At 37.6% G+C, this 22,846-nt stretch overlaps 1 protein-coding gene across 3 annotated transcripts; it reads left to right on the top strand.

Moving 5' to 3' along the window:
* The first annotated feature begins 6,081 nt into the window (after positions 1 to 6,081).
* On the top strand, positions 6,082 to 7,888 carry LOC136266331 (uncharacterized). 3 transcript variants are annotated; one of them, XM_066061348.1, is made up of 5 exons: positions 6,082 to 6,107; positions 6,168 to 6,217; positions 6,301 to 6,353; positions 6,966 to 7,055; positions 7,106 to 7,888. In XM_066061348.1, exons 2-5 carry the CDS (start codon positions 6,196 to 6,198, stop codon positions 7,820 to 7,822), a joined length of 882 nt encoding a protein of 293 aa, XP_065917420.1. In that variant the 5' UTR covers positions 6,082 to 6,107; positions 6,168 to 6,195; the 3' UTR covers positions 7,823 to 7,888. The 3 variants fall into 3 exon arrangements, with proteins under 3 accessions (XP_065917420.1, XP_065917419.1, XP_065917418.1); XM_066061347.1 differs by lacking the exon at positions 6,082 to 6,107 and having other exon boundaries at positions 6,114 to 6,217; XM_066061346.1 differs by lacking the exon at positions 6,082 to 6,107 and having other exon boundaries at positions 6,138 to 6,353.
* The last annotated feature ends 14,958 nt before the right edge of the window (positions 7,889 to 22,846 follow it).

The following is a 22,846-nucleotide window of genomic DNA, read 5'->3' as shown; positions in this document are numbered from 1 at the left end:
AGTTAATAAAGAGTATGTAGGGTTTTCCAATAATGAAGTCATGAAACAAGATATGTGGCTTGATTTGCAAAAAAGGATCTTATATCCTTTCCAATAAATTGTATGTACCTGGAAACTCAGCGGTCATAACTTGATTTGTGAATAAGATATATCAGGCTAAATATGGTCACTTTACACCTTTCAACATCCTGTGTATAATTTTAAGGTGACAGTGAAACACATGAGGAGTTATGGTTAGTCAAACTTGGAACTTTGGAAAGGCTGCATATAAGATCCCTTTTAGCAGATCTGGTAGCATTTGACTGATGTATACACACAACACAGAACATTGAATCTAGGACCCCTCAATTGCTTGGCTATGTTGCTTCACCAACTCACTCAGTTGATGCATGCTGCATATGCACACTAGCTATATACGAATGTGCACACATGACGTAGACATAACTATACCGTACTACATGCATGCACCGTGCTCATGCCCTCTCTCTCTTACACACACACACACATACACATGCACGCACGCATGCATGCACACACACACACACACACACACACACACACACACACACACACACCTCTTCCTCTCCACTGCCACAAAGGTCACGTGGTCTTAATATAAAGCTCAAGACATCGCCTTGTCAGCCTTGCACTTGCACTTGTGAACAGTTAGTCCTCCTTTGCTTAACAAACATTGAATGACAACACACACACACACACACACACACACACACACACACACACACACACATAGTGACTAGATTCCCTGTATTAGATCGAACTTAGCTAGTTGTCACCTTCCCACAATCCAATCATATCACTAAGCAACTTATAATAGGGTCCGCAATGCGAAAAATTGATATCCTCCAATCAACTACCTAACCAGTATTGTCGTGTGTTAGGCTAAGTGTAACTTGAATAACACCAGCGTGGCAGCCAAGTTTGTCACTTTCTTCTGGTAGGAAATGATACAAATGTCTTTAAATCATGTGATTTTTCATTGCAGCAGTTCGTAGGGTTCTTCATATGCCATGATATGAAAAATCCAAGTTGTTGAAAATACGTGACACTGCATATTAATCTGGTAGAGGCTTTGAAGCATATAGAATAGCCTTGAGTGCTATCGTTTCATTCATATAAATTATGTAGCCATACATTTCTGTGAAAGTTCACAAACACAATTTTTTTTGCAATTTCTGAAATCAGTTTTATTGTTATAATATTCTCTACATACTAATAAGCTCAATATACAGGAAATAGACAAATTTCATAATAAGGCTTTGTATAATGTATAATAATAACTGCATATTACTCCTAGCAACATATAGGTGACAATATTGAAAGTATAACTTCTCCAAATTTTAAAAGAATAGCATATATGTGTCATTAGATATGACATCTTGTTTTCTCATACATATCCACGTGAAGGGGGCAACAGTTGCCCCTTCTGGGCAATGAGTGATTTCAACTTAACCAAAACCCAAAAAATCAAGAAAATTATGTTTCAATTGTTACATAACTTGTAGGTGTGAATGTCAAAAATAATCTTTTTAAATGGATAGTGTACATACATCATAAGATATGACATTCTTTGAATCCCATGATTTGTGTGATTGGCAACTGTTGCCTCTCTCATTGACAATGTATGGGAAAATTACAACTTCAAAGTGTGATATCTCATGACTTATATAACTAACCTTTTAAAACTTGGAGAAGTGACTTTAGACATTGACACCTACAAATAACGTAACAAATTTGCTAGGAGTAACAGTTAATTTTTCATTATTGTCTATTGTGGTTGCTACGTATAACAATAGAACAGGAAATGAATTGTATCATCATCATCAGGACATCCTATGGATTTCTGAGTAACTTAATGTTTTCACTAAGAAACAGGATGTGTCATACCCCCATGTATTTACTTTTACAGATACTTTAGTATGAGGTGTAGCAAGAATTTAAGTCTTGCTATACACTCAGTTTACCATAGGATAACTAGCAATATCACGAAAATGGTCAACAGCTAACAAGTATAATAGAAGAGATGGTAATTTAGCATTCCCTAGCTGCTAGTCCTTAAGATGATAAAAACCTGTACACAAACTATAGATATTGGCCACTCCAAGAAAATTCCTTGTTTCTCATTTCATTGACCTCAAAAATACATGCGGGTGGGCAGTTCATTATCCATTATTCATTATAGATATTTCCACTAATTTTCAAAATTCATAATTACAGGAATATAGTAGAAATATTTAAACTAAAAGCCTGAACAGTGAAAAGCTAGTTAATGAGCTTTCTGAATACTAAACTAGTTACTGCTATGCAATTACAAGATAAATAGCTAATGATTAAAATGTTCAGTGGACACTGAGCAATAATGAATGACCATGCGGGAAGAGAATCTGCATGTGGGTGGGAAATGGGAAATGATGAGTTTTCTTGCAGTGCATGGCCTAATACCAGAACCCCATGCATGAATGCCACAAAATGTACAAAGTGTCCTGCAGTGTTTTTGGACAACCTGTTATGTCACACAGTGAGCTATATATACATTCAACACTCACAGCACACACACACACACACACACACACACACACACACACACACACACACACACACACACACACACATACACACACACACTACACACACACACATACACACACACACTACACACTACACACACACACACATGTCTCACGGCATAACTGTAAAAACTACATGAAATCGGCATCCACTTGACACAGATTTGTCCCAACTTATTCACTTCAAGAGCTGAAGTCAGTGTCCCATAAACACTGATTCATCCCACTACATACACCACTGGTTATATAGCAGTGTCTGTATGATACGTATAAGATATATAAGCAGTAAATGATAACAAATTGTGGACAAAGAATTGCTACAATAAGACAGGGTGATAGATTTGAACTTTAACCACAGAGCCATGCATGCGTCCAATGATTTCAACAACATTATAACTGTTTAAATATTTACTAAAAACCAGATACATGTGAACAAACCAGGAATAAGGGAAATTACCACTATGGTGTTTGAGCTAATACAGGATGTAAATCAGCTAACCATCATGCACAAGCCAACACTAAAATATGTGCAATTAGTCATTGTGGCTCTGTGCAAAGCTACAACTACGTGATATTATGAATCGACTCATGGGCTGGGTGGATATGAAAAGAAAAGTTGTAAAGAAATATTAACAGTTAATTATACCATTTCTCAATGTCTGATAATTCCAGAGTTAGCCATAGCTACTTTAAACCATTTTGTATGTTGCTATGCGGTAGCCTGTTAGGTTTAATTTAAGCTTACAGATATTATTAAAAGTTCATAATATAAAGTAGTAAGAGAGAGTGTCCAACAGGAGTACATTCCAGCAAATAAACGGAGTAAGATAGAATATCAACACCTTGGTTTGTACAAAGGTTTCAGCATCTCAACACTTTTAATTGCCTTCCACCAGTAAATGTGTCAAAAAATTGGATAAGTCTAATTTTACTCAGTGTGTTTTTACAGGCTGTATTGGCAGTTTGACACTCTTCCTTAATATTGTATATTATAAACTCTTGATATTATATAGCTACGTAGCTGCACTTAATAATAATAATAATAATAATAATAATAATACTGTCGATCATTTGCTCACAAGTTGCAGTGTCATTGCCCAGTTTTTCTACAAGAAACGGCATGATGCTGTTGCTAAGTTGGTTCATTGGGAGTTGGCAAAAAAAGGTGGCTTTGAAATCAATGACAAGTGGTGGGAACACTGCCCATTGCCCGTTCTTCACAATAATTCAATGAAACTCTTGTGGGACTTTACAGTTCAGACAGATAAACATCTGACACACAACCGGCCTGACATAATATGCCTTGATTTCACAATGAACTGCTGTTTTTTGATTGATGTTGCTATACCAGGAGATAGTAGAATTTCCCAAAAGATTTCTGAAAAACGGCAACGCTATAGTGACCTGAAGATTGAAATTCAGAAAATGTGGTCTGTAAGAGCATCTGTGGCTCCTGTTATCATTGGTTCCATTGGCTCTGTTCCTGAAGGTTTAAAAGATCAACTACAAACATTACAGATTTATCATGCTAACCTCATCCCGAAGATGCAGAAGAGTGTCTTACTGAGTTCCTGTCATATTTTACGTCGGTTTGTGACAGAACATTAAAATCCTAACCTTTTGGCTAAAGTGTGGGATATAACTTATTTTTTACATCTAGTTGTAATTCCAGCATTGCTGTGTGTATATTTAATAATAATAATGCTTTACAGAATAATAATTCTGAGGGTCTACCAGTGACCTATACACTGATAGCCTAACATACACTATGATTATGATTATGATTATGATGTGATTTGGGTTGAGGCTTAGAAGCCTGTACACCCATTCAATTACATACATATACATACATAAATTAGATGCAATGAACAAAAATTAACTATGAATATAATTATTACATTAACATAAATCTATAGTCATAAAAGTAATTATCTACAGCTGATTTAAAATTATTTAATAAAGAATTTCCTACAATATCACTCGTAAGATTGTTCCAATCATTAATTACTCTAGTACCAAAATAGTTGACCCGACATGAAAGGTGGGCAGGGGGCTTAAGTAATTTATATGCATGACCTCTAGTTTGTGTATTGTGGGAGAAAGTAAAAAAGTTGGAGTGATCCAGATTGAAGTAATCGTTCAACATCTTGAAAAGAAATATTAAGTCACCACGTCTGTGCCTGTACAAAAGAGATGGTAAATTCATTGATGTCAGTCGATCTATGTAAGGCTTGTCTCTTAAAGATGGTACTAGTTTTGTAGCACGCCGTTGTACACCCTCAAGTTTACGTTGATCTAATACATACTAAAAAATAACTATACACTAACATTTACATACTTAGTTACAAGTGGTTAAAATTGTTAGATGCAGGATTCTTGGAACAACGGGAACAGGGACAAAGGTAATGGAAACAACAAGGTGAATTGTTAAAGTTAGATAAGAAATGATTCCATAAAAATTTCTTCAATTTCTGTTTTATTACAGCTAGTGATTGTGTATGATCAATTATTGGCAAAGAGTTCCATAGTCTAGGTAGGCGAAAAAATAGGAATTCATAGCTGCATTGGTATGGGCTGTCTTGCGGTGTAGTTTGATTCCAGAAGTTCTAGTAGAACCAGTATTGAAGCTGACATAGTTCAGGATATTTTATCTGTAGGAGTTTTAAGTGATTTGATGAAAAAGAGGATGTCAGATATTTCATAAATATACATTAATGGCAACATACCAAGTTGGGTCAATCTAGTCCTGTAGTCTGAAGTGTAATCAGAGAGTACTTATAATTACATGCAAAATAAACCAGTTACACAACTTACGTACAGTTAAGCTTTGACTGTGGAAATGGCTGCGCTCGGTTGCGTTAAAGTATAGCTGTGTATTACTACTATACATGTAAGTTAAGAAGTTAGTTAAAGATGGCTAGAAGTGACATTGCAAGTGCATGGCCACTGAAACAATTAATACTAGACTACTTGCAGCTTTAAAAAAATAATTGCAAGACAGGAAATTAGCTATATCCCAAGGGGTAGCCAACTACTCTCGTACGCTATCTGAGAAATCCAATTAGAAATCCATTAAATATTTAGAAATCCCAAATCCCGATTCACGTACAAAATAGGGTATTCTCGTTTTCGTCCGTTCAATTAGGATTTAGGGTCGCCGCTCTACACAACGTTTCAAATTGACAGTGCAAAGTACACCTGTGTCTCATTTGAAGTTCCCAGCTACTCTCTCAGGTGTTTCTCTGCAAAAACTCGAGGAAAAAACGTCACCTTAAAACTCGAAAATAGAATTACATTGTATTAACAAATATATTTTAAATACAGAAATAGTTTTGGAATATTTAAATATTGGGACTCTCGTACACCAGGTTGGGTCTTTGCGTGGGCGCTGGCTACCCCTAGCCTGCATGCTTCTCCGGAAATATTTTTATCGGCAGTTACTTCAGTAGCTATTAGACGTAGCGGTTACATCATTTTTACTGAGCTGATTCACCTGATCGTCTCCAAAGTCGCCGAACGCTGGTATAAATAGCTGACAATAAGCTGCTACGTATAACTGTTCGTCAGTCTATTTCATTGCAGTCTTGTAGTTTGATATAGCTAACAGACAATGACGGATGCCAGTGCTAGAGGTATGGCCGGTAGGCCGCCGGTTTTATTCTTCAATGCATGTAGCGTAACTCTGAAATGATTTATCTTTTTATTATGTTCATAGCGGAGAGAAAAAGTAAAAGTGCAGGATCAGAAGCACTTAAAGCAGGAACATTTGTAAGTAACTAACTAGCTAAACTAGTATAGCAAAATTTTTTTTATACCATTTTTTTTATAGCTAATGCATGCCATCAATGCGTGTTCTAGCAAGGCAGGCCAACCACCGCAGGAGCTATAGCTAGTCACTCAATTCACTTGTCCTTTACTGCATGCAAATGAATATATAGTCTACTTCCAGCATGGTATATATGCATTTTGATGTCAACATGTAAGTTTTGGCTGTTTAATTGACCTCCTGAGCTATGTAGCTAGCTATTTGATGTCAAAATCCGGTGAGCTTAATTGTAGTCATGCATGTAGTTACCCATTAAAAGAATCAATTAAAGTCGGTACTGTGAACATTGAACATTGCTACGTACATCTCCAACAGGAGCAGGTAACTGGGTCACACAGTGCATCAGTGCATCTGATGTATGGCTTGAAATGCATGGGTACATTGATAGCTATGAAGCCCAAGGTTTAATAAAGCCATTTACCATGTTATATATACAATATCACAACCAAGCAGTGCAACAGTAAACTATACTATAGCTATATATTGTAATAAATAGCTAGTAGTTCTGAATACAAATTGGTTATTCACCAAGTTTATATGTACTGTTCATATAGACTGCAGTGTGGAATCCCTGTGCTCCTTTTGTACCTGGTTCAGCTGTAGGAAGATCAGCTACTAAAGCAGCTGTGAGAGTGGGAACACATGTAAGTTGATGTCTGATAATTGTATTAAGTTTAGTACACAACTCTTATAGGATGCCGTAGACTATTCCATGCATGATGCATTTAAGAAAAAGAGGTCAAGCTGTGTCCAATCAAATGCATCATCAGCACCACCACATCAGAACAGTGACACTAAAGTACAAAACAATAAGAGAGGATCTAATGATGATATATCATCCAAACCTTCACATCCACTATCACCACCAGCCCAGCCCTCACACACTAGACAACCATCAGTAGAAGAAGATGGAACAAGTAGTCCATCAAACTGTGTTAGTGATGTGCCTGTGAAACAATCATCTCCTCCACGACCACCACAACCGTCCCAGGTGAAACAATTACCAAAAGAAGTTAGGTCAAACAGCTTCACTACACCATCAGTTACTGAAAGCAAACCAGTATCTCACACAAGGTCTAGACCATTATTTAATCGTTCACCCAAATCCAGCCGAGCATCACCTGTGGGAAGTCAGAAAAAGAAGGGTAGTGCATCTCAAAAAACTCCTGTAATTGTAAGATGCCCACATACAATCACTGAATCTGGTGACTGGGATGAAGAAGTTTACTGCAAAGCATTATATAATTTTCATGGAGAGATGTCCTGTGATTTACAATTCAGAAAAGGTCAACTGATTGCCATTGTCACTCGCACAGACAGTCAAGATGATTGGTGGGAAGGAACAGTGAATGGACAAACTGGTATTTTCCCTGCCAACTATGTATCTGTAGATGTGTATTTATACCAATAATGTATTTTTATGACAATATGTAAATATATTTGCATGTAGATACTGTACTTATCATAACAATCATGATATGGTCATATAATACATGATAATACTTGGTTTAATTTGAAAGCTGGGACACAGGTATATTTATAGGATTACACTGTAATAATATACAGCAATTCTCTATTCTAAATACTTTGAATTGTCTAATATGTATGTTAGTCACTAAAACATGCATGGCTACGTGTCAATGTAACACACTTGGGTAAAAGTGACGATGAACAAGTGTCAATGTCATGATCATCAGGGTGTGCATTTGAGATGTGCCACCAATAGATCATGCTGTATAAGTGCATACACTTTACAGTAAAATTTCATTGCAAAACACTGAATAGTACTAGTTTAGCATCAGGCCTGTGTGACTCTGTTATATATATATCTAATCAAAAACAGCCAAGCTGTAAAAAAGGTGCGGCCCCCATAAAGGCCATGGTGAAAAAGATGTGAAATCCAAGGTGGCGGCCAAGAAATGGCTGTGATGGTAGGTTAATGGTTACATTTTAATAACGACAATTCAGGTGAATTTTGTGCCGCTTGGTCTTGGCACCAAATTCACCTGAATTGTTGTTATTAAAATGTAACCATTAACCTACCATCACAGCCATTTCTTGGCCGCCACCTTGGATTTCACATCTTTTTTCACCATGGCCTTTATGGGGGCCGCACCTTTTTTACAGCTTGGCTGTTTTTGATTAGATATCACTTCTTTTTGTATTTGTATACTGCAAAGCCGGCCTATGGCTGGCTTTGGGGCTTTTTTAACCCATGTGTTTTTTTTCTTTACCACAGGAAGAAGAAAAGAACTTAAAGAAGAATTTTAGTACTTCAATTATTTTTGATTTTATTAGTAATTATACAAATTATATACATACATTTATTACATGCTCATTATTCCCCACAGGATTTTTTTTGCAGCTGATCTCTTTACTGGGTGACTTGAAATGTAGCTGAACTATATACAGGATGGTTTCTTTGTAGCTGAACTCTCTGTAACAGGTGATTTGTTTGTAGCTAAACTCTCTACATGGTGGTGTCTTTATAGCCGAACTCTCTACATGATGGTTTCTTTGTAGCTGAACTCTCTATAAGGTGACTTCGTCTAGCTGAACTCTCTACAGGGTGATTTTTTGGTAGCTGAACTCTCTGCAGGGTGATTTGTTTGCAGCTGAACTCTCTACATGATGGTTTCTTTGTAGCTGAACTCTCTACAAGGTGACTTCGTCCAGTTGATCTCTCTACGGGGTGATTTGTTTCTAGCTGAATTCTCTACAGGTGAATTGTTTGCAGCTAAACTCTCTACATGGTGGTTTCTTTGTAGCTGAACTCTCTACAAGGTAACTTCTTCTCTACAGGGTGATTTGTTGTAGTTGAATTCTCTACTAGGTGGTTTGTATGAGGCTGAACTCTCTACATGGCGGTTTCTTTGTAGCTGAACTCTCTACAGAGTGATTTGTTTGCAGCTGAACTCTCTACATGATGGTTTCTTTGTAACTGAACACTCTACAAGGTGACTTCTTCTAGCATGATCTTTCTACAGGGTGAATTGTTGTAGCTGAACTATCTACAAGGTAACTTCTTCTAGCTGATCTCTATACAGGGTGATTTGTTTGTAGTTGAATTCTGTACAGGTGGTTTCTTTGTAGCTGAACTCTGTACATGATGGTTTCTTTGTAGCTAAACTCTTTACAAGGTGACTTCTTCTAGCTGAACTCTCTACGGGGTAATTTCTTTGTAGCTGAACTCTCTATATGTGACCGGATTTGCGAAAAGGTACCTTTTCCACACATTTGACATACCAGCAAACAAAATAATGTAACACATGACTCCTTATACCAATTAACTTGCTCTTAGTATCAACATGTAGCCAGATACTGTGGCTACATTCATTGAAACTTTCAAGCAATTATATGGTATGATCAAAAAGTTATGAAGCTTTGAAGTCCAAAAAATAGGTCAACTTTTGTGTGTGAAAAAGGTACCTTTTTGCAAATCCGGTCACATATGATGGTTTCTTTGTAAATGAACTCTCTACAAGGTGAATTTTTCTACCTGATCTCTCTACAGGGTGATTTGTTTGTAACTGAACTCTGTGCAAGTGCGTTTTTGTGGGTGATCTCACTGCAGGTTGATTTGTTTGTAGCTGAACTCACTAAAGGGTGATTTTACTTGTAGCTGAACTCCTTGCATTGTATCTAGTTTCTAGCTGATCTCTCTACAGGGTGATTTGTTTGTAGCTGATCTCTCTACAAGTTGATTTGTGTGTAGCTGATCTCTCTGCAGGTTGATTAATTTGCAGCCAATCTCTCTACAAGGTAATTTGTTTGTAGCTGAACTGTCTATAAAGTGATTTATTTGTAGCTGATCTCTCTGCAGGTTGATTTGTTTTAGCTGAACTCTCTACAGGGTGATTTACTTGTAGCTGAACTCCTTACATTGTGACTAGTTTCTAGCTGATCTCTCTACAGGGTGATTTGTTTGTAGCTGATCTCTCTACAAGTTGATTTGTGTGTAGCTGATCTTTCTACTGGTTGATTTGTTTGTAGCCAATCTCTCTACAGGGTAATTTGTTTGTAGCTGAACTCTGTACAAGGTGCTTTTTTGTAGGTGATCTCACTGCAGGTTGATTTGTTTGTAGCTGAACTCACTAAAGGGTGATTTGCTTGTAGCTGAACTCCTTACATTGTGTCCAGTTTCTAGCTGATCTCTCTACAGAGTGATTTGTTTGTAGCTGAACTCTCTATAAGGTGATTTATTTGTAGCTGAACTCCTTACATTGTGTGTAGTTTCTAGCTGATCTCTCTACAGGGTGATTTGTTTGTAATTGATCTCTCTACAAGTTGATTTGTGTGTAGCTGATCTCTCTGCAGGTTGATTTGTTTGTAGCCGATCTCTCTATAGGGTAATTTGTTTGTAGTTGATCTCTCTGCAGGTTGATTTGTTTTAGCTGAACTCTCTACAAGTTGATTTGTGTGTAGCTGATCTCTCTGCAGGTTGATTTGTTTGCAGCCGATCTCTCTACAGGGCAATTTGTTTGTAGCTGATCTCTCTACAGGGTGATTTTTTTGTAGCTGACCTCTCTTCAGGGTGATTTGTTTCTAGCTGATCTCTCTACAGGGTGATTTTTTGTAGCTGACCTCTCTTCAGGGTGATTTGTTTCTAGCTGATTGCTCTACAGGTTGATTTGTTTGTAGATGAACTCTCTACAGGGTAATTTGCTTGTAGCTGAACTCCTTACTTTGTGTCTAGTTTGTAGCTGATCTCTCTACAGGGTGATTTGTTTGTAGCTGAACTCCTTACATTGTGTGTAGTTTCTAGCTGATCTCTCTACAGGGTGATTTGTTTGTAGCTGATCTCTCTACAAGTTGATTTGTGTGTATATAGCTGATCTCTCTGCGGGTTGATTTGTTTGTAGTCGATCTCTCTACAGGTAATCTGTTTGTAGCTGAACTCTCTATAAGGTGATTTGTTTGTAGCTGATCTCTCTGCAGGTTGATTTGTTTTAGCTGAACTCTCTACAGAGTGATTTCTTGTAGCTGAACTCCTTACATTGTGTCTAGTTTCTAGCTGATGTCTCTACATGGTGATTTTTTGTAGCTGAACTCTCTTCAGGGTGGTTTGTTTCTAGCTGATCTCTCTACAGGTAGATTTGTGTTGATTTGTTCATTGCTGATCGCTCTAAAGGTAATTGATTTGTTGCAGTTGAACACCCTGCAAAGTGTTTTGTTTGTAGCTGATCACTCTAAAGGGTAATTTGTTTGTAGCTGAACTCTCTCCACAGTGACTTGTGTGTAGCAGAATTCTGTGTAACTGAATTCTCTAGAGAGTGACTTAATTGTAGCTGAATTCTCTACACGGTGCATGACTTGTTTATAGCTGAACTTTCTTCAGTGTGACTTGTAATGTTCTGAATCTCTATAGTGGTATATTTGCTTAACTCTCCACATGGTGACTGTCTTCTTGCTGAACTGTCTATAAGATTAACTGTTTGCAGCTGAACTCCCTACAGAATAACTTGTGATGTAATAAAATTCTATAATGGAGTAAATAAATTAGCCGAATGCTCTATTAGGGTGACCGTTCTATTAGAGTATCTCGATCTCGCATTTGCTACACGGAGTTGGCTTTCGAATCATAACTCAGTGGTTTGTAATCCGATTCTTCTGTACTACTGCAAGGACTTTCTATGAAGATTATTCCAGCTATACACCGATTTTCAGCTCATTGCTCTAAGCGGTTTGCCTAGTAGGCGTGAAAACTAATACTTTTTTATTCATAAAAATCGATCGCGTAATTGTGACACAGGTTGGGTTTTGTGTCATATCTCCGTGGTCTTTATCTCGATTCCTTTCAAACCACCAAAAGGCACTCCTACGATGGTTACTCCATCTACATAGCAATTTTCAACTCATTCCATGAAGCGGTTTACCCTGTAGGCGTGACAACAAATCGATCTTGTTTTACGCGAATAATCGATCATAACTCCTGAACCATTCATCGGATTTGTACCAAATTTGATGCTAGGATTTGACTTTGGACTCCCTTTCTGTGTGCCAAATTTCAAGGCGATCGGAGTACGCGTTTGCTTGTTATAGCAATTTTTGCAAGTGTGCGAAAAGACGAAGTCGAAGAATAAGAAAAAAACGAAGAAAAAAAAACGAAACTTTGGCAGCTCGTATCTCGGAAATGGCTGGAGCGATTTCCTTCAAATTTGGAATGTAGACTCCCTTGGCTGGCGGGCAACTGTGTAGCAAATTTGGTTCCAATCAGATAAGTGATCACCGAGATACAAAGGTGTAAAAATGACGTTTTCGTTCTTCCTATCAATATACTCACGGTGTAGCGCGCCGGCTTCTTGGGCCGCACGACACACTACCGTGTGTCTTGATATATATATATATATATCAAGACTCACGGTAGTGAGGCGTGCGGCCAAGAAACTACGAAGCGCACGCCCAATTAAAAGACGCGGCCACTACTGTGAGTTATTTACGTGTAGGGTCGATTTCGCAATATTAGCCCTGGATTATGCAACATCTCTCAATGTATTTGTATTGGGTTACGTAATATAAAATCCTTAGTCATCATTTTCTTGCGACCTTGCTAAGGCCAATGAAACTTGATTAGCAGTTTCGCGTCATCGCCCGCATGCTTTTGATACACCCGCATGGAATTTCATTATTGGTATTTCAGATCGAAATACTCTAATAGAACGGTCACTTTTACTCTAATAGAGCAATCAGCTATACTCTAATGGGAAAATCACTTGTTATAGATTAGTAACGTACCTTAGCTATTTAATACAAGAGTAATCAGTGTAGATCTCACTGTTTTTTGGCAGAAATCTTCATGTTTGGATGTGTGTTGTGCTTTTGGAAAATAATGAATAATGAATAATAACCGCCCGCCCGCATCAAATTTTCAAAAATCTGAGCGAAAAACTGGTAATCAAGTTTCATTGGCCTAAAATAAAAAATATAGCCGTATTTAGACATATTTCACTTTATTTCTCTACCTTGTATTACACGTATCGTCATGTTGTACCAGTCATCTTACCCATGTTTGTACCAGCCATCTAGGCCTGACATTATCTAATTCTGGTTGGCCCTACGCGTATTTTCTCCATTCAAACCTCTAATCCCTACAATAACTTTTGAAGACACAATGTGGACACAAGCCCTAATGTCTGACAAACAAGTTGTGAAAGCGTGCAGACCCGTAAGTTCCCTAGGGAAGGCGTTTTAAGCAGACTTTTTATAGAGTCCATTTAGTGCCACGCCCCATGCGAGCGTTTATAATCGGCAGATGTCTTATAAATAATATGTGAAAGCGTGATAAAAGAACGTACAAACACTAGGGAAGGTCGTTAGTCAATACTCCATTTAGTGCCATGCACCACTTATGATACAAGAAATATTTTGCAAGTTGTGTGGAATGACCAAAACTCATGTACACGGTCACAAACCACATTCCAGACAAAAATTTGTTGCCCTACATTACATACATAATGAAAGCAACAACACAAGCTCCGCCTTACACTGATGGTGCTTTGTGGAAGTGTGAAACTGCCGTGGAAGTGTGAACTGCCGTGACAGCTACTAATAAGGCAATTCTAATTGTGGATAAGATGGCTGCAGAATTCATGAAAATTTCTTGCAGTAGAGTAAACATGTTACAGTGCTATTATAACACATAACAAAAATTTAATAAACATCAGTTTAACACCAAGTGATCATTTCTTAGATGTCTTCATGATGACTCAAGATTAAGTGAGCCCTGTAAAAGAACAAGCATGCAGGCACTGAATTAAACATTAAAAATTATATTCAAGGCTATAAGTGAATCTGGTGTACCAGAGGTAACGTAAATGTGTTTGGTGCCTAAGTATGTAAACATGAACACGAGGAGACCTGTCAAACAACAAGTGGCCACCAAACAGAATGTACAACATGTACATGTGGCCAGTACAGCAGCCCACGAGCTTGTGGCACACCTTACAAGCAACAGGAGTGGAATTGGATGATTCTTGACAGATCTACCCTTTTCGGCACTGATAAATGCCATACACCCCAAAACATATTAAAACATCGATGATAAAGCCCTCTGGTTGTTATGAGTGAAAGCGGCAAAATGTGTTCAACTTCAAAACGATTTATGCCCTTTGAAGTGCGAATTTGTGGCACGGCCTACTCTTCGATACCAATGATTAGACGGCTCTGCTTCAAGATACGAAGTCGCTTTGTGCTATTATACACCCCGCAGTAAACAACTTTTCTCTACAAACTTTTATAAGAGAGTTTACAAAAGGTGCAAATGGAACTGTAGGTGAGGAGTGCGCGCGTAAAAAAATAGTTTTCTATCCCCCCTCTATAATCTATGTTTATGTCTATTACATACGACCTATATGATAGGGTCCGCAACGTGAAAAATCGATATCCTCCAATCAACTATACCTAACTATTGTCATGTGTTAGACTATTATATAAAGTGTAACTTAAATAACACCAGCGTAGCAGCCAAGTTTGTCACTTTCTTCTGGTAGAAAACGGTACAAATATCTTAAAATCACGTGATTTTTCGTTGCAGCAGTTCGTAGGTTCTTCGTATGCCACGATATTCACTCTCAACATTATTATTATATATATATATTTATGATTGTAAAACTCACAAATTTGAGTATAAAAACAATGTCTTTAGATTATTAATTACTGTTTTTCATTGAATGTGTCAGTGTTGATTGAAGAACACTATCAAAATCATTTAGGGAAGAAATATCATTGATTGGTAGTTGATTCCATAGGGTAATTGATCTTGGGTATTATTATTATTGTATAATGTACAAACCTCAATCACGAGTATAATCATCTCTATAATCTATGGTATAATGTACATGAGTAGTTAACAAACTAAACATTAATAAACTTATTATTATTGTTATTATTATGATATTTGCAAAACCTCGCAAGCGAGTATGTAAGTGCAATATATGTACAAAATTAATTAATATTAAGTAAGTAAAAGAGTCAGTTGAAGTAGCGTTAACTATTTCAGTTGGTAATTTGTTCCATAATGCAATGGTGGCTGGGAAAAAGCTAAACTTGTATGGATCAATCCGTGTAAAGGGTAAAGTAAGTTTGTAATCATGGCCTCTAGTAATTCCTGGATTGTAGTTGATATAGTTAGGTAGTTTTAAGTCTATTATATGGTGGGTAATCTTTTTCATCATTTGTAATCTGAGAGTATCTCTACGGCTGTGCAGGCTGTTCCATCTTAGTGTATTTATCATCTCAGTAACACTACTCGTATATCGGTAATCGCCATTTACAAATCTTGCTGCTCATCGCTGTACCGATTCCAGTTTATCGATGTTACATTTAGTATGGGGGGGCCAGGAACAAGCAGCATATTCTAAAATTGGTCGAACATACATTAGATAAGCATCAGATTTCATTTCACATTTACATGAAGACAAGTTCCTCTTTAAGAAAGCTAGAGCACTTTTTGCTTTTTTACACACCGAGTCAATATGCTTGTTAAAATTTAGCTTGGAATCGATGACAATTCCCAAATATTTAGCTTCATTTACATTTTCAAGAAAGTGATTATACAATGTATAGGAGAAAGCAAATATATTTCTTAGTGATGTCTGTAATACTTGGCACTTATCAACATTGAAGATCATCATCCACTTCTTGGCCCACTGCTCTAAATTGTGTAAATCATGTTGGAGAATTTCCTGGTCATTTTTGTTTTTTATTTGTCTATATAACAAACAGTCGTCAGCAAATAGGCTACAACATGAAGAAATGGTATCGGGTAAATCATTTATGTAAACCAGAAATAACAATGGTCCTAATACAGTTCCTTGGGGAACACCACTTGAAACATTTACTGGTGCAGATGTGTAACCATTACAGACCACTCGTTGACTACGTCCACTTAGGAATGAAGATATCCATTTAAAAGTTGAGCCTCTAATACCATAATGATCTAATTTATGCAATAATAGATGACGTGGTACTTTGTCAAAAGCTTTGCAAAAGTCGAGCAGAATTACATCTGTTAGCATTTTGTTGTTTAAATTTAGTGTAAGATCGCGAATAGTACGAAGTAACTGCTGTTCAGCAGAGCGTCTTGCACGGAATCCAAATTGGTTTACAGAGAGTATGTTCAGTTTTTCTAGGTATAACATGACATTTGAGTAAATAATATGTTCAAGCACCTTGCAATAGATACTGGTAAGGGAAATTGGACGGTAATTGCTTGGGTCACTACTACTGCCCTTTTTATGAAGTGGAGTAACTAGTGCTGTCCTCCAATCCCCAGGGATGGTACTTTGGTGTAGGGAAGCCCTGAACAAGGTAGACAAGCAAGGAGCTAATTCATTTGATAATTCCTTAAGCAGTCTAGATGGTAACCCATTGCTTTAAATGGGTCAATATTACTAAGCAGCTGAGCAATTCCTTCATTATTTATTTCAATGCTAGGCATGGCAGAGTATGTACTATCTGGCATTTCTGGTATTATGGAATTGTGATCTTTGGTAAATACAGAGTAAAAATGTTCATTTAGTATATTTGCTTTAGAGATGTCGGTGGAGTACGTAATGCCATCTTTCTCAAGCATAGGGATTCCTTCAGAATCTCTGCGTAAAGACTTCACATGTTGAAAAAATTTCTTTTTCCTGCCATTTTGATAAGGATCATATATCGTATGGTGAATATAGTCATTATAAGCTTTTCGACATTCTTTTTGCATAAGTTTTGTAATATTCCCAATGGCTATCAAGATTTGTTTGTTTTGCCAAGTTGTATTGTTTCTGTTTTCTTCGACGTAATTGCTTTACTTTTCTGTTTATCCATGGTTTTTTGGGAGTGCCTGTTATTATTTTAAAGGGAACACACTCATTGAGAACTGATTTAATCCAAAGGTACACTTTTCGGTGGGGTTTCACTGGCATAGGAGATTTGATATGTATAGACACTAAAACAGTGTCATGGTCGCCTATTCCAGGTTCAGTAGAGCAACTATTTGTAAGTAATGGTCTATTTGTAAAGAAAAGATCGAGGATGCTTCTATCACGAGTGGGAGAGTTTACAAGCTGTGTAAAAAAGCAGTCTGCAGACATTTTCAATAAGGATTGGTTTATAGCTAATGGGTACCTGTATCTAGAGACTGATTCAGTATCCCAGTCTATGTCTGGGAGATTAAAATCACCTGCACAACAAATAAATGAATTCGGGTTTCTAGCTGATATATTAATGATAGAATCAAACAGATTTTGTGCATAAAGTATATCTCTGTTAGGTGGTCTGTATATGCCAATAATTATCAAGGACTGATTCTCAGTTAGATGTAATTTAACTGCACACAATTCACACGATATGCTACATTCAATAATTTGGCTGTCAATTTTGTCATTTACTGAAATAAGTATACCACCATAGCCATCGTCACGATCACGACGGTAAAGTTTGTAGCCTGATGGGATGATCTCATTATCTGTTACTGATTGATCCAACCAAGTTTCGCATGTTACAACAATATCAGGTGAATTACGTTCCAGTAGTTCCCAAAAAGCTTCTTTTTTATTAACGATGCTCTGACAATTTAGACAGATGATCTTTAAGTTTTCACTTTGTGCATTTATTTGTAGGCTTGACTGGTTATTTAGAGTAAGGTTTATATACTGATTACTATTATTACCGATATTTGTTGTTCTAGGGTCAGGAAGATTGAGATGAACCTGTGGGAGCAGAGGGCTGAGGAGGACGACGTGTGAGAACGATAATGCTACCATTACGGATGACTAGGTTTTGTTCTCCATTTGACCTTCTACGTTTCAACTCCTCGACCAACTTTTGGTGTTTTTGTCTTTCAAATTAATTTCGTTCTATCCGGCACAATGTAAACCTTTTTATATTTATCAAATTTCCGTAATGTCCCAGAGTATGATAAAATCATGTTTCTCATAGGTGTATCAGCAAAGCAAGCTAAAAGTGGCCTCGGTTTGGAGTCATTTCTTCTACCTAGGCGTACTGTCTTGGTCAGGACTACATCAAGATTGAACACAGACGAAAAAAGTTCTTGAAGCATTGATTCATCAGAATTTGCCTCGGAGTCCTCTTCCAGATTATAAACAATTAGGTTCTTACATCTGCGTTCTCTTTCAGCTAATTCGTCAAGAATAGTTAGTGTTTCACTAGTCGAAGACATTGAAATGGATGAAGCTGTGTCAGTTTGGTTAGGAGTGGTAGAAGATTCTGAGGCAGATTGAGTGGCAGGTACAGAACCTGTAGCCATAAGAGAAACTGCAGACTTTATCTCTTTCTCCAAGTTTTCATTCATAAAGCACAGGGTGTTAACTTTGGTAGTCAAATCTGAGATCTCTTTTCTAATGGCATCTTGTTCTAGCATATAGGGTTCAGATTCCTCAGTTTCAGAGTCATGAGGTGAAAAGAGGGTTTTGTGGATAGAATTAAACATGAGCTGCTTCGAACGTGTTTCACACTTGTTGGATTTGCAATAATACATGACATTGTCAACGGAAGACGTTAATTGTGTTAATAATTTGTATTGTTCTTTGGTCAGGCCTTCACAAGAGGCGTGCAGCCACGAATAGCACAAGTCACATTGCACTGCCTCGCTTTTCTTCATGCATTTCTTATTACAATGGCGACAAACATCAACATTCTTACATATTTCATCGGGAGAATCATCAGGTCGCCTTCTTTTCTGAGGGTTATTGTCCAACGAAGCCATCCCTCGTGTTGCGATGCCGAATTCTAAATATCGCCAACTCAGAGAGTTTCTACAGCAATACAACACGAACGAGAAAAACCGCATGTGTCGAGCACAGCACAAACCTTTCTGGGTACCGTTCTCCACACTCTTTTCACCACGGTACCACAGCTTATTTCTTTGAAGGTTAGGTAGAGAGAGAAGAATCATATGACTTTGGCGCGCAGGCGCTACTTAATTACATGTAACTATAATAGTAAAGATTTAGAAGTATCAACATTATCAGTTTCCACGAGGTGATTAGGTAGGTGATTCCATAGTCTAATTGGTCTAGGGAAGAATGATTGCATGTAGGGATCAATTCTTGAGGGTAAATGTAGGTATTTCCTGTTACTACTACGGGTGGTGCTTGGGACTTTATGAAGGATATGATCATAAGGGATTGTTAAAGTAGTCTATCATCAACTGAAAGTATCGGTGGTTTGATTTTATTGGTCAGTTTCTGGTGGCAGCACGATCTGTGCTGCTTTTTCGCGACAGACAAAATGTTTCTTCCCCTGGAGCACAGGACAAGCAGAGCAGCAACTGCGCCGTGGGTCAGCAATGACCAGTACTAGGTAAAGTACCTGCATGCGGAGTATGGTTATAATTAAAGCTTGTTAGCCATCTGGCTGAGCCATCTATATGCTGAAATTCGGCCAAAACGACACTATTTTTGCAAACAAATACCAGAATGGTTAATATATCAGTGAGACAGTCTCCAACAACAAGGATACGAAGCTTATAAACCCCTATACAATACGGCTATCTCGCCCAGTAAACGCATAGAACATCAGTATAGTCTCGTGCCCAGACTGCTTTTTTCTTTTTGTGTGGGGGCGGAGAAAAAAAGGGTCTGGTGGATCTCCAATACATATTTTGTGCAGCCGGATCTACAACTTTTGGGGATCGTTGATTAGTAGTGATGAATAGCAAAGGCTTGTTAATGAAACAACAATAGGAAATACGGCGCGCGTACCTAAGGATGCAGCCTTGCCAAGCAAACGTGCGCCGTATTTCCTAATGTTGTTTCGTTAACAGGCCTTTGCTATTCATCACCACTAACGATCCCCAAAAATTGTAGATCCGGCTGCACAAAAAAATGTATTGGAGATCCACCAGACCCTTTTTTCAAAAAAAAAGCGGTCTGGGCACGAGACTACATAGAGCAATCCAATGCATGAAAGTAGGCACTCACGTGATCGATATTCAAATCTAGGAAAATACAACCATGATCTATTCCAATGACCTTAAAATCACTTATAATCAAGTAACAATCAGTTTGTGTGCATTACGTTCAGCATCTTGATTAGCCCAGCAGTCTAAGACTCTCCCTATGATGCCATCGCAGCACAAAGCACACCAGCACTGGCCCAGATCACGCTTGAGCGAACAATTAGCAGAAATATTTACAAAAGAGCACACTGCTGTGCATGGTTCCTATTCAGAAATGAAAGCAATTTCATGGGTATCTCCGTGATTTGAATTTCGATTACGTGAGTGCCTATTTCATGCATTGGGTTGCTCTATGCATTTATTGGGTGAGAAAGCCGTTTGTAGGGTTTCCAACTCAAATTAGGAAGGTGCTTCCTTTTGTTGTTTCTGGTGATTTTTGCACACACTAACCTTTAAGATAAAGCAAACAAGTGCTAATTTATTGTTGGATTGCTTGTAGCATTGGGTATCAGCATAAGTTTAACTCACTAAAACATACAAAAGTGGTCACGTGACCAAAAATATCAATAGTTAAATTGGGCAGCTTATTCCAAACCATTGCATTTTAGGGTGATCCAAGTCACAACTAGTGCATTCTCTTGCCTTATAATGAAGACTTATACATCTTGTAGTGCTATTAATAACACATCCTTTATAGCTGTAATGGGATTGTTGGCCACGTGACCACTTTTTGGGTATTTACAGTTAAAACTGTGCTGATATTGAAAGTAATAGACAGAATAACAATATATGAAGCACTATTATCAACTATTCTGGTATTTGTTTGCAAAAATCGCGTCGTTTTGCCAAATTTCAGCATATAGATGGCTCAGCCAGATGGCTAACGAGCTTCAATTATAACCATACTCCGCATGCAGGTACTTTACCTAGTACTGGTCATTGCTGACCCACGGCGTAGTTGCTGCTCTGCTTGTCCTGTGCTCCAGGGGAAGAAACATTTTGTCTGTCGCCAAAAAAACTGCATATATCATGTTGCCACCAGAAACTGACCAATAAAATCAAACTACCGATACTTTCAGTTGATGATAGACTACTTGAACAATGTTGAGAGCAAATATCATGGTATACGAAAAACCCTACGAACCGCTGCAATGAAAAATCACGTGATTTTAAGACATTTGTACCGTTTTCTACCAGAAGATAGTGACAAACTTGGCTGCCACGCTGGTGTTATTTAAGTTACACTTAGCCTAACACATGATGAATAGTCAGGTAGTTGATTGGAGGATATTGATTTTTCGCGTTGCTGACCCTACCTATGTAGAGGAGCTCACCTAATATCGGACGGGCTCCAATATCGGACGCTATTTCTCCTAAACTACGGTGAATATTCAAACATTCTGCACATCTCCAGGTAGGCCAATGCTTCATAAACTTGTGTACCAAGTTTCAGATCTCTCGGGTTCTTGGTCTCGGTACAGCAACCTTTTGAAGACCAGTCCGAATAATATGTAAAATCGGAAAAAACGCTCAATTCAAGGACAGCCATTGTTTTCAGATTAACACTCGCATTAAATCAAAACTCGCATACCTTCAGATTGTAGGACTACTCATGTACTTTCAAAATATGTATGGCTTATTTCATTTAAAGTATTGTACTGATGAGTTATAGACCAAAGAAAAGAGGCTGTAACTGGAGCAATAATCGCCCTAGCTATTTTTGCTCAAAATCAGAAAAAAAATGGCTTGAAAATGCATACAAGGTGGATGATTGTTTTCGATTATGCACTGAAAGTCGTTAAACACTAGTTCCTGCAAATCCAACACTATAAAGACATAAAATACTGCAGACTTGACTGCAGAAATAGCAAAATCTTTTAATATGGCTGTCAAACACTATAACATAAAAAGTCAATCATTTCAGCTGAAAGCCTAAAATTCTGAAACAAAAAGTACGTAGAACCACATTTTAAGCATATCAGCATTATGTAGAATTGATTTACACCACCCTTTTGCAAAAAATTGGTGACTGTTATATTAGGGTATTTGACTGCTCTATTAGAGGGTTTTGGTATTCCTGTAATACTTAAAGTCTGGAGGACAGTGAATTTATTGGAAAGTTATTTGACAATTTGTAAATGATTAATTGTATGCAATTATCCACTTTAAAATATTTTCAAAGCATTGATTACAATTTTGAGTTAGGGCGATTATTGCTCCAGTGACAGCCTCTTTTCTTTGGTCTATAATACATCAGTACAATACTTTAAATGAAATAAACCATACATATTTAGAAAGTAAATGAGTAGCCCTACAATCTGAAGGTATGCAATTTTTGATTTTATGCAAGTGTGATCTGCAAACAATGGCTGTCCTTGAATTGAGCGTTTTTCCGATTTCCCGTATAATTTGGACTTGTCTTAAAAGACTGCTGTACCGAGACCAAGAACCCGAGAGATCTGAAACTTGGTACACAAGTTGATGAAGCATTGGCCTACTTGGAGATTGCAGAATGTTTGAATGTTCATTGTA

This window comes from Dysidea avara, chromosome 9 (assembly GCF_963678975.1).
Source record: "Dysidea avara chromosome 9, odDysAvar1.4, whole genome shotgun sequence".
NCBI lineage: Eukaryota > Metazoa > Porifera > Demospongiae > Dictyoceratida > Dysideidae > Dysidea > Dysidea avara.
This window is presented reverse-complemented; position numbering and strand designations above follow the sequence as displayed.